The following is a 12668-nucleotide window of genomic DNA, read 5'->3' as shown; positions in this document are numbered from 1 at the left end:
CACATTTCAGAAGCTTTCTCCCTCTCCCTCACGTTGCTTTTTCTTTCTTCTTCATCCTCCATTGAAACTCCAACAAAGCTCCAACCTTTGGTGCCCATTTCTGCTCCAAATCGCGAAAGGAAGGCATTTTCGGAGTCGTGAAGCGCATCTCTACGTGTGGGACCTCGAAATTTCAGGTTTGGGTAGACTTCTTTCTCACTTGATTTTCGTGGGTACGGGGCTTTGGGAGATATGATGGGCAGTTTTGCTTGGTTAATGCTTTGTGATAGTTATTTGTGAAGAGATTTGACGAAAGCATGCTAAACTTGTTATGTTTGAGTGAGTTAAGCTTACCCATTCAGTTTTAGGGTTTTTATGATGATGCTTTTGATGTTGATGTGCTGAAATTGCTTATGGAAAACTGCTAGGGATGAAAGGTAGAGTTAACCTAGGGTTAGAAAGTGAGAATATGGTGTTATGAGTGGAAAAAAAAGTGAGTTTTTGAGAGTCGGAAGGCCAAATCTGGATTTAGTGGTATTTGGAGGTTAAAGTGAGTTAATCCTAGTTTGAAATGTCATTTAGGACTTATGAGGAAGCTTGGGCTGTGCAAGAGAGAAAAACAAATGACCAAAGTGAACAAAGAGTCATTTCTAGGGTAAAATTGGGTGTTGAGGATTCAAATTTTGATTCGGTGGAATTTTAGGTGTAAATCCAGTTTGAGCAAGTTTAGATTGATGTTATAGACTTGTGTGAGGTGAGAGTTTGCTCCAAATTTACCTCATTCTCAATTTCACTTCTCAAACCTTGAAAATCCATTAAATTGAGGGGTTTCGGATACCTAGATTTTATGTTGCTTTGGTATGAAGCTTGTCCTTGGTTTAGACATGATTGGTACATGATTTGGGACTTGTAGGATTCAATTTGGGCAAAATTGGATGAGGGAAAGAGTGGTTTTCGAAATCTGCACTTTATGCAGAATTTTGCTGTTGGAATGTGCAGCAGAATTTTGTATAAGTGCAGAAAAATGCTTGTGTATGGCTGGTTGTGAAAAGGGTAGTACATATGGGGTTCTGGATATTTTCTAGCAGATTCCAACGGTCAAAATGTAGACTTATGTACTAGAGACTTCCAGTAAAATTTTCTAGTCGATCCAACGGTTAACGAACTGGAACGAAGAGAATGTTACTGGGGTAATTGAATGTGAAAAGCTGTGGGGTGCTATTGCCCAAAACCAAGCTTGACCAATCCCGACCCAACCCGGGCATAGTCAGTCAGTGAGAACCTGGGATGTACCTAAGCAGGCGAGCTCCTGGCAGTCAACAGATAAAAGGAACTAAGACCACAAAGCAAGGAGGCTTGTGTGGTGGCTGGCCGGCTATGAACTTTGATTGATATATGGGATATGGCCTCTGGTAATCGATTACCAAGGGTGGGTAATCGATTACAAGGCTTAAAAAGTGAAGACAGGAAGCTAAGATGGCCTCTGGTAATCGATTACCAAGGGGTGTAATCGATTACCAGGCTTGAAAATGGGATCAGGAAGCTAGGAGGGCTTCTGGTAATCAATTACCAGGCCTAGGGATGAAGGCAACATGTTGTGGAGGCCTCTGGTAATCGATTACCAGGCTGTGTAATCGATTACACAGGGGAACATGCCACTGGTAATCGATTACCAGGTATGTGTAATCGATTACACAGTGCCTTTTTCAGGTTTTCATGTCCTGAAGCTATGTAATTCGAGTTTGGCCTCTGGTAATCGATTACCAAGGCTGTGTAATCGATTACCTGGGATGAAAAGCCTAAAGATACCCCTTTTACTTGCATGTAGTGGTTATGAGACGCATTGTGTTGCGGCGTAGTTAGATTTTCGTGAAAGAGTCTACCCCTTTCTTTCCTTTCTTGTAGATCGTGATGGCGGCGCAGCTAATCCATGATCGAGTGGAGATGGAGTGCCTAGAGGGAGCTTGGGAGACCCTCGAAGGCAACACGAGGTGTCGATTTCGGGGCACGATTCGATTTACAGCTACTTCATTGGTGCATCCAGATGAACCCGCGCGCACGCTTTAGCGTACTGTGGAGTGGATACTACCCACGCCTACACCATACCGTCTAGTGGAGCCAGTCCAAGTGATCGAGGTGACGTCATCCGAGGAAGACCCTGAGGAGGATCCCGAGGAGGTACCTCCTGAGCCTGCTGTGGATGCTCTTGACTTTCTAGAGGGTGATGAGGACCCACTCCCTGAGGTGGATTCTCCCGAGGACGTCATGTCGGCATCTGAGGCAGACTCTACGGAGGATAGTGGTCCTGGAGAGATGGCGATCAGTGGAAGCTCTTCATCATAGTAGACAGTTCTATGGACTTGTTTTATATACTTTTTGAGGGTGGGTGTATCTAGGACTGACTATTAGGTTTACTCTTTTGTTTTTATATGGGTAGACCTATTGTATAGGAATTTGATGATTGTATACATGTGGCTGAAGCCACCATAGTGGACGCCTTTGCTCTGGATGACACTATGTATATCGCAAAACTCCCATATTTTGGACAACTTTAAATGATGAATGCACTTATATTTAATCTTGTTATTTGGATAGAATGTGTTAATAGACTTTATTTGAAAGAGATTTCACCGACCGTATTTTATTTTATTATTTTACACGTGACGACCTAAAATGATGGTTGGTATACTTTTATTTTTGAAAAAGCAACATATTTTAGAGGTTATGAGTGAGCAGAAAGAAATGACTCCGAATAGAGTTGTGAACTGGCCATTCAGGACTCTATAGTGATAATTTTCCTTCTGAACTTAATTATTGTGAAAAGTGAAAGAAACGAATAAGAAAAAGAAAAAGGAAAAAATTTCCACGATTTTTGTTGTTTAAATTATTACTATTAAACCAATCATTATTTTGGGGACGCCACACCTGCTCCTCCAACGATTCCTGCAAAGAACACATTTATTGGTTTAATCAATCACATAATAAACATAAATAATTGCAATTAATAATTGAAAGTGACTTACAATCTTCTCAGCAATTTCCTTTGCTGCCTCAGACGTCATTTGCCCAGTTTTCTTTATGCGGGCCATCTTCCATTTCATGTGTTGTCTGATGGGAGATGGAGGATCAATCACGGTGTCAGTGCTTCCGGATTGAGCAGCTTCCTCTAGCTTTTTCTTTCTCTTCTCATCCATCAACTTGTTTTCTAAATATTCATAACCCTCACGAGGCAACAAGTGAGGGGCAATGTTATGTTTCTGGATGGCTTGTGCCTTCTTGCGCATATCCTATAGAAATTAAATATTATTGAAAGTAATCATTACAATGTATAACAATAATTCAATTTACAGTTTAAAACAATGAAAATCACAAACTTAACTCCCAGGAAGGGTTTCCTTGCTAATGTTGTACTTTTCGCATACAGTGTCGTCGACACTTTCCTTGTCGGCTGCAAATGCCCATTTCGATGTCAAATCAGACTTGAATTGTCTCCGCTGCTCCCCCATATTCTGAAGTATTTTCTTTTTTGTCCTGAGATCCGATGCTTCAGGGATATCAAATTCAGCCTGACAAACAAAAAATTACATTCTATTGTTACTAAATTACAATTTTGATCATCAATGAATAAAATGAAAGATTTAACTAAAATACCTGAATATCCTCCCATATCAAATCCTTCTGAGCAATGTTAACTCATTGGCAAGTATACCAAATGTGTCACAAGTAGTAAAGTGCTCAGAAGTCCGAGTGTCGAATCCACAGAGACTTTGTTTGTACTTAGATTAATGCAAATCCAATTTACAAGCAATAGATAATAAATTTAAAATAAAAGATAATAGAAGATAAACTACTGGAATTAAATTTTTGAAATTTAAATGCACAAAATCATAAAAAGAAAAGAAATAACACAACTATCCTAAAAAAATCAGATTGCAACTAACTAAAAGGGAGATAAGAAATCCTGGGTTTCCTCCCAATAAGCGTTTTTTTAACGTCATTAGCTTGACGAGTCAAATGCCTTCAAGGTGGCATGAAGGTCACAAAGAACACATATTCCTTGCATTTTTGCCTCCTAGCTAGAGACTCCATGAAAGTCATGTATTCTGGAAGCACCTTCCATATCATTGCAAGAGAAGTGCTAGTGATCAAGGAAAGAATAACACTTAAGGCTTTCTCATGTTCTCCATGCCTTTCTTCCTTGACAATCAGTTGATGAGGATGGGTATTGACTTGAAGAATACTTTCTTGTTGAATTTCTACTTGTGAGTACTTCTCCCATTGTTGTGCTTTCTCCTCACTTTTATCTTCATCTTTTTCTTTTGAATCATGCTTTCTTACAGGGCTTTCCTCTTGAGCTTCAACCTCTATAAAGTTTTCTTCTCTTCTGGCCATAAATTTAGTCACTTCTTCTGCTAGCTTACCAACTTGAATTTCTAGACATTTAAATGCTTGTTGAGTATATTCAGTGACTTCCTTGAATTGCATCAACAAATTATCCAGATTAGAAGTTCTTTCTTCTTCATATTGATTGTAGGGTTGTAACTCTTGCCCCCATTGATAATTTTCCATGGAGTAGCTCTTTCCAACCTGAATTTCCTAATTTTGTATTGAGTTTTGATTGGCAGTAGAGCTAGGATGGTATGCCATGAATTTCGTGAACACACTTTCAAGATTAGGAGTTCTTTCTTCATATTGATTGTAAAGGTATAACTCTTGTCCCCACCAAGAATTTTTCATGGAGTAGAGATGACAGTTGTCATTGAAATGCTCTCCTCCACAAAAATCACAATTTATCGATGGTGGGTGATTGACCCTTGATCGTGTGCTGTCAAGATACTCAGTCCACCTCTTACAAATGTCTTCCATGGATCAAGTTCTTTTGAGGTTCTAACCTGCAAGCATAGACTCACAAGAAAAAGTTTTTTTTTTAAAAAAAAGAAAGTAAAATAAAATAAAAAATAAAATGTGAAAACTAATGTCTTTAAAATTGGAATATGCAAATAATCAAGTACGAAAAACAAAGTCCCCGACAACGGCGCCAAAAACTTGCTAACTCGTTGGCAAGTATACCAAATGTGTCACAAGTAGTGAAGTACTTGAAAGTATGAGTGTCGAATCCATAGAGACTTTATTTGTACTTAGATTAATGCAAATCCAATTTACAAGCAAGAAATAATAAATTTAAAATAAAAGATAAAGAAAGATAATAGAAGATAGGATAAGAAAAGTAAAAGATAGGAAAATTAAATATTAAGATAAAGATAAAAAACAATAAGATAAGAAAAAGAAAAAAAATAAGATGATTAAAAGATAAGTTAGTAGGATGTGATAATGTTGTTGGGACCTAGTATGCCCTCTTTGCCCAGGAGGTATGATTTTATGACTTTTCTATATCAATTCAGGTGATTTTATCCTATCCATATCTATTCATTTACTGTAGAGCTCTGAGTCTCCAGGGTTGTGTGTTTTGGTCCCCTTTTCTGCTTTGATGGACTCCCTTTCTATAGTTATTGTAGTGGACTAGTGCCTGATGCTAAAAATCTTTCTTTTTGATATTTTCTCGATCATTTTCTCTTTTAATCTATCATTTTCATATCTGCAAGCCATAAATAATAAAAATATCAATTCCTATCATTTAAGCAAAAAATAACTGCTAAATAAATATTTTTAAAGATATTTCAATATATTTTTATTATAAAAAATAAATCATATTTAACAGTTATCAAAATCTCCCAAATTAAAAACTTTGTCTGTCCTCAAGCAAAAACCCCCTGAATTTAAAAATTTGCCTCAAGCAAAAACAAAAATGAAAGCAGGCTTCGAATGCTCCAACACTTTCAATAGCTACAATTTTTTGATCTTGCAATGGAAGCACAAACAAACATTGAGATATAATTGGTTAGTAGCAGAAATCAATCAGGTCGGTTTGCCTCACTTTTCCTCATGATGTTTTAGTGTTTCTCTTTGCGCACAAGTGTCTTGGGTGAGTGTTTAAAATTCTACGACCTGCAATTAAAGTTCCCAATTTTGCACTTCATCTTAGTTAAAGTTATCATGCTTACACTTGGTGGATCACTAAGGACTTTTATTGGCTTGTAATGTGGCCTGGGCTAATAAAAAAAAATTATGGTTTTTCTAGGATTTCAATAATTAGGGTTATAAGAAAGCATTAATCCTCGAAAATCTTCTACTTATTTTGCCTAGGCTTATTTATTTTGCAGCCTCAATTTATTGTTCTAACAACACTTATGGCACCAATTTATTTTCTACCCTTATTATTCTTTTCTATCTCTTTTTTTTCTCTTTTTTGGATTTATCTCCTTTTTTTTAGGAAAGAAACTTTGGGCTTATAAGCTTTTTTGAGGGTGCCTTATTGTGTGTTGTTTTACCTTCCTGAGATAATTTTTACCTTAACCCTCCCCCAAATTAGGGGCATATCATGACTAAAATCTTTATGCTCTCTTAAACCCTAAAACAAGGTAGGAAATAAATGAAGTAGGCTTAGGGATTTTACAAAAAAAAAACATGATTACCATTTTTGGCTCAATTAAGGTGCAAGGGATAAATTATCATCAAAGGTTGGCTTTTTGGCTAACTGGCTGAAAATAAGAAGAAACATGACCTTGATCATATTCACCTTATGCAAATAATCTAACAGTCTAATAATGATGCAAAATTAGGAATTTAAAAACAGGCGTTCTTTCACAAATAAGTTCACACAGCTCACTAGGACAAGATAAAGTTATTGGCTTACCGAACTATGATCTCTTTCCATCAAGCTAACCTTTTCTCTCTTTGTGATTCATGTTCCACTGCTTGACTGACTCTTGCTTCCCGAAACCAACATTCTCACAATATCGTCATGCAACATTTCAAGTGTTGAATCCTTTCAGAAAAAGCTTAAATAGTGACCTCATAATTATCATGCAATTCTTATTCAATGACTGAATTTAAACTACTGGAATTAAATTTCTGAAATTAAAATGCAGAAAATCATAAAAAGAAAAGAAATAACACAACTATCCTAAAAAAATCAAATTACAACTAACTAAAAGAGAGATAAGAAATCCTGGGTTGACTCCCAATAAGCGTTTTTTTAACGTCATTAGCTTGACGAGTCAAATGCCTTCAAAGTGCCATGAAGGTCACAAAGAACACAACTTCCTTACATTTTTGCCTCTTAGCTAGAGACTCCATGAAAGTCATGTATTCTGGAAGCACCTTCCATATCATTGCAAAAGAAGTGCTAGTGATCAAGGAAAGAATGGCACTTAAGGCTTTCTCATGTTCTCCATGCCTTTCTTCGTTGACAATCAGTTGATGAGGATGGGTATTGACTTGGAGAATACTTTCTTGTTGAATTTCTACTTGTGAGTACTTCTCCCCTTGTTGTGCTTTCTCCTCACTTTTCTCTTCATCTTTTTCTTTTGAATCATGCTCTTTTAAGACGAAAGTTATTTAAGACGGTTTCATTGTAAAACCATCTTAAGAAACAGGGATACAAAGATGGTTTTTGAAAAATGTCTTTAAGTTTAAATATATATGTATTTTCACACTTCCAAGTTCGATTTCACTCTCTCTGTCTCTCTGTTTCTCTCTCTAAATGCCGCCCTCACGTCCGTTGAATCAGCGATTCCAACACGGACGAAGACAAGGGACAGGATTTGGACAGTGCAGTCGCCAACACAGTGAATGGTGCTTCTTCTTCGGTAGAGAGTCAGTCCTAGAAGCGAAGGACGAACGTGGCTGGGGGAGTGGTTTTGCCGGTTGTTTTCCTCACCCCTCTCCCTTTGGCACCGGCGCCTCCTCCCACTGCAGTGTTGTCCCACTGCGCTGCATCCTTTTACATGGATGGCCCTGCATTGTCATGGTACCAATGGATGTCCTGGAACGGGTTTTTCCCTTCCTGGCAGGCCATGCTTCAAGCTCTGGAATCACGGTTTGTTCCCTCCTTCTACGATGACCCTCAAGGCGCTTTGTTCAAACTCCAATAGATCGGCATTGTTAGTGAGTACCTTATGGAGTTCGAATGATTGGCGAATCGGATTGTGGGCCTTGCCCCTTCCATCTTGTTGAGCTGCTTCATCCAAGGGTTGATTCTGGAACTTCACCAGGAAGTTCAAGCTCTGCGCCCTCTTTCTCTTCCTCAGGTGATCGATCTCGCACGACTCCAGGAAGATAAGATGCTGGACCGCCATCATGGCCAGCGCAGTTTTTCGACTCACCATTCACCCTTGTTGCCTAAACCCTCGACCCCTTTTTCTACCCCTTCGTCTAAGCTTCCCGTCAAGAGACTCACAGCGGAGGAGATGGCAGTCTGTCGTGAACAGGGGTTGTGCTACCACTGCGATGACAAGTGGTCTCATAGTCACCACTGTAAGCCCCGCCTACACCTTCTTATCGCAAACGAGGACCTTGAGTTCTCCTTGGACCCTGTCCTTCTTGATTCACCATGGCCTTCTTTGACTGAACCCTCGTTGGTCCCTCAAATAAGTCTGAACACCATGGAAGGCACTCCTACGCCACAAACATTTCGTCTTCTGGGCTCTTTGCACCGTCAGGTTGTCATCCTCGTCAACGGCGGTAGCACCCACAATTTCATCCAATCGGGCGTAGCCAAATTCCTCACCCTACCCTTTGCCCCAACCACCGCCCTTCGAGTTATGGTAGGCAATGGCTATACCCTTGATTGTGATACCTTGTCCCTCCAAGTTCTGGTTTCGATTCAGGGTCACTCATTTACCCTTGATTTATTTCTCCTGCCTATTTGTGGTGCTGATATTGAATTAGGAGTGCAGTGGCTCAAGTTATTGGGCCCAATTACTACTAATTATCAAGCTTTGACCATGACTTTTGTGCACATGGGCCGCAAGATCACCTTTAGTGTCGATGCTCCCCCTCTTCCTTCATCTGCATCAGCCCACCAAAACAAAAGACTTGCCCAGATCCAGAGCATCTCAGCTTTGTTCCATATCACCACAACACCAGCCCACCCTTCCCCATCTTCACCCCCAACAAATATTGTCTATACCCCTGCTCAGATAACCTCTGTCATCACCCGATATACTGGTATCTTTACTAAACCAAGCCAATTACCCCCACCTTGCAACATACAACATCATATCCATCTCCTCCTACACACCACTCCTGTCAACATCAGACCTTATCGATATCCTTATTTCCAGAAAGCAAAAATTGAGAAGCAAAACGCATCCATGCCAGCCAAGTCATAGTCCTTTCTCGTCCCCTATACTCCTGGTCAAAAATAAAGATGGAACATGGCACTGTTGTATGGATTACAGGGCTTTAAAAGCTGCCACTGTTAAAGACCGTTTCCCTATGCCTACCATTGATGAGTTGCTTGATGATTTGGGTCAAGCATCCTGGTTTTTAAAGCTTGATTTGCGCCAAGGATTTCACCAAATACGAATGGCCAAGGTGGACGTCCATAAAATGGCATTTTGAACTCACCAAGGCCACTACGAGTTCAAGGTGATGCCATTTGGCCTTTGCAATGCTCCTTCTACTTTCGAGGCTGCCATGAATGGCGCGCTCCGCCCATTTCTGAGGAAATATGTCACGGTATTCTTTGATGACATCCTCATCTACAGCTCCAATTTGGACTCTCATGTTACACGTCTAGAGGTTGTTTTGTTTACTTTATCAGAGCGCAATTTCCTTCTCTGTCAATCTAAGTGCTTATTCTCTCAGAATCAACTCAATTACCTGGGCCATATCATCTCGGCCCAAGGAGTGGCCCCAAACCCTGACAAAGTGGCAGCTATGCTTGCCTGGTCAATTCTAACATCCCCCACAGCTCTGCACGATTTCTTGTGGTTGACTAGCTTCTATCGCAAATTTATTAAGCGTTATGCCGCCATAGCTTCGCCCCTTACCTCGCTCTTACGGAAGGACCAATTCTGTTGGTCCCCAAAGGCGCAACAAGCTTTTCAACATCTTAAACAAGTGATGACCCAGGCCCCTATTTTGGCAACTCCCAACTTTTTGCTACCTTTTACAATTGAAACAGACACGTCGGGCTACGCCAAAGGTGTAGTGTTACTTCAGGAAGACCACCCAATTGCTTATTATAGCAAGGTTCTATGTCCTCAGTTACAGAGAGCATCGGCTTATGTTCGCGAGTTGCATGCAATCACATCCTCTATTAAGAAATGGCGCCATTACCTGCCGAGCACTTCCTTCACCATCCTCATGGATCACAAGAGCCTTAAAGATCTCATGTCTTAGGTCATTCAGACCTCGGAACAGCAGACATATTTGTCTAAGCTTCTGGGATATGATTACACTATTAAGTATAAGCCAGGGTCTGCTAATGTCGTTGCTGATGCGTTGTCCAGACTTTTCCCGGTCAAGGCCACCTGCTTATCATTGACTATGCCTAATTTCACTTTTTTGCATCAACTCCATCACACTTTGTTATAGGATCCCCAATATGTTGATCTCCTGCATAACATTAAATTGCACCCAGATGCTCACTCCGACCTCGCCATTCATAAGGACCTTATTTTCCGACAAGGCCATATTTGGATTCCCTTCCCAACACCTTTTACTGGCTAACTCTTAGAGGAATTTCATTCATCTCCTCACGGCGGTCACATAGGGGTATCAAAGACACTTCATCGTTTACGACAGAATTTTGATTGGCCACATATACAGGAAGATGTCCGCTGGTACGTCGTGCAATGTCCCATGTGCCAACAGACTAAATACGAAACAAAGAGGTTGTCGGTCTGCTATAACCTCTTCCCATACCTTCCCGCATATGGGAAGATTTGTCCCTCGATTTCATCATAGGACTTCCATCATCCCACGGTTTCACGGTGATATTAGTGGTCGTAGACCGATTATCCAAGGGGGCTCATTTTGGTGCTCTTTCTGCCCACCATACAGCATACAAGGTTGTCGTATTATTCCTCGACATGGTCTGTAAGCTCCACGAATTTCCACAAAGCTTGGTCTCCGATAGAGATCCTATTTTTATCAGTGGCTTCTGGCACGAGCTATTCTGTTTAAGCGCCACAAAGCTTCGAATGAGTACCACCTACCATCCGCAAAACAATGGTCAAACGGAAGTACTTAACCGAACTTTAGAGCAGTACTTACAACATGACCATACATTTCGGCATCGGAGTTTCGCCTTTCTAAGCAATTTATGGGAAAACCACCGCCAACACTAGTCCAATACTTACAGGGCACCTCCTCTATTGATGCTGTTGATTCTTTGCTAACCACCAGGACTGAAATTCATGTGGCCCTGCAACACCGTTTACGCAAAGCACAGGAAGCCATGAAAACTACGGCAGACAAGCATCACCATGATGTTTCCTTCGCTGTAGGCGATTGGGTATATGTCCGGCTTCGCCCTTACAGAAAAACGTCGTTAGCCCCTACCTATACCAAATTGACCAAACGCTTTTACGGGCCTTTCCAGGTGCTAGAACGGATTGAACCAGTAGCGTACAAATTGCAATTGCCGGTTTCTTCTCGAATTCATCCGGTTTCCCACATTTCCCTCTTGAAGCTCCATCAGGAACCATTACCTCCCTCTCCAGCAGAACTTTCCCGAGCCAACTTCAATAATCATTCACTTGTTACTCCATTAACCATTTTGGATTGGAAGTGTGACAACTCAGTTTCTCCCCCAATCATAAAGGTCCTGGTCCAATGGGATGGCTTAGCTCCAGAAGATACTTCATGGGAATTGTGGGATGATATACTCCAGACACAACCTTGAGGACAAGGTTGTTTTCGGGGAAGGGGGTGTTGACAGCAATAACAACACAGCAGGTACAACACAGGCTTTATACCAGAAGCTAGCAGTAACATTAAAAGGCCAAGGAGAGTCATTAAGAAACCCAATTACCTTCAGGAATACGTTTGAGGTGCCAAAGCAAGAATCACCAAGCTGGTTGTAGGGATCCACTATCCTCAGGCAGTTATAGCAATTCCACTAATTAGTTGTTGAGCAGGATGCTAGATAACTCCGTGATAACAAATTGAATTCTATTTGAATGAAATAGTATAAACATGTAAAGAAGTGGAATTAATAAAGGATCATCAAAAAACTTATCTCAATCAGCCATTTCTTAGCTATTTCTTTCCCAGCTGCCTATCAAGCTGTTTGCAGGTAAATGTCATTCACTAATTATTATTTAAGATCTTAGATGAAAATAATTTTTTTATATGGAAAGACGAAAAGAAATTAAAAACAATGATTACTAATTTTTGAATAACGCAGATGGGATATTACAATAATTTAGCAGCCACCAGATTACATGAAGGCATGCTTCAGAGTCCTCTATAATATCTCACAAATGAAATAAGCTCCAAGGTCTACCAGAAGCACAGGTGGAACCCCATAAACTCTTTACAAAAAGAGGTAACTATCTTCTAGAACACCCATATGGCTTTTTTAGACTTTAATCGAAACCCATTCTTACCCCAAGCTTTTAATAATATGGCCGTGATCTGTCATTAGGTGCGACTATCTCCACTATAGAAAGAAAAAAGAAAAGAACAAGCAAATCCACAAATACTAATATAGTAAATACTAGAAATAAAGACTTTCTACATATACATATATCGTCCAAAACAACGATTTTTATCGTATTGCCCAGTTTGGATTAGATTTAACAAATGAAACTTTTCAATTGTAATTTTGTTGTAAC

The 12668-nt window shown here is 40.1% G+C and overlaps 1 protein-coding gene across 1 annotated transcript; it reads left to right on the top strand.

Annotated features, from left to right (window-relative positions):
- The first annotated feature begins 11152 nt into the window (after positions 1-11152).
- LOC121172965 (uncharacterized) lies at positions 11153-11734 on the top strand. Its single transcript, XM_041006195.1, has one exon. The coding sequence runs from the start codon at positions 11153-11155 to the stop codon at positions 11732-11734; it is 582 nt and encodes a 193-aa protein (XP_040862129.1).
- Positions 11735-12668: the final 934 nt, after the last annotated feature.

Source organism: Glycine max, chromosome 10, assembly GCF_000004515.6.
Source record: "Glycine max cultivar Williams 82 chromosome 10, Glycine_max_v4.0, whole genome shotgun sequence".
In the NCBI taxonomy this organism is placed as follows: Eukaryota; Viridiplantae; Streptophyta; class Magnoliopsida; order Fabales; family Fabaceae; genus Glycine; species Glycine max.
This window is presented reverse-complemented; position numbering and strand designations above follow the sequence as displayed.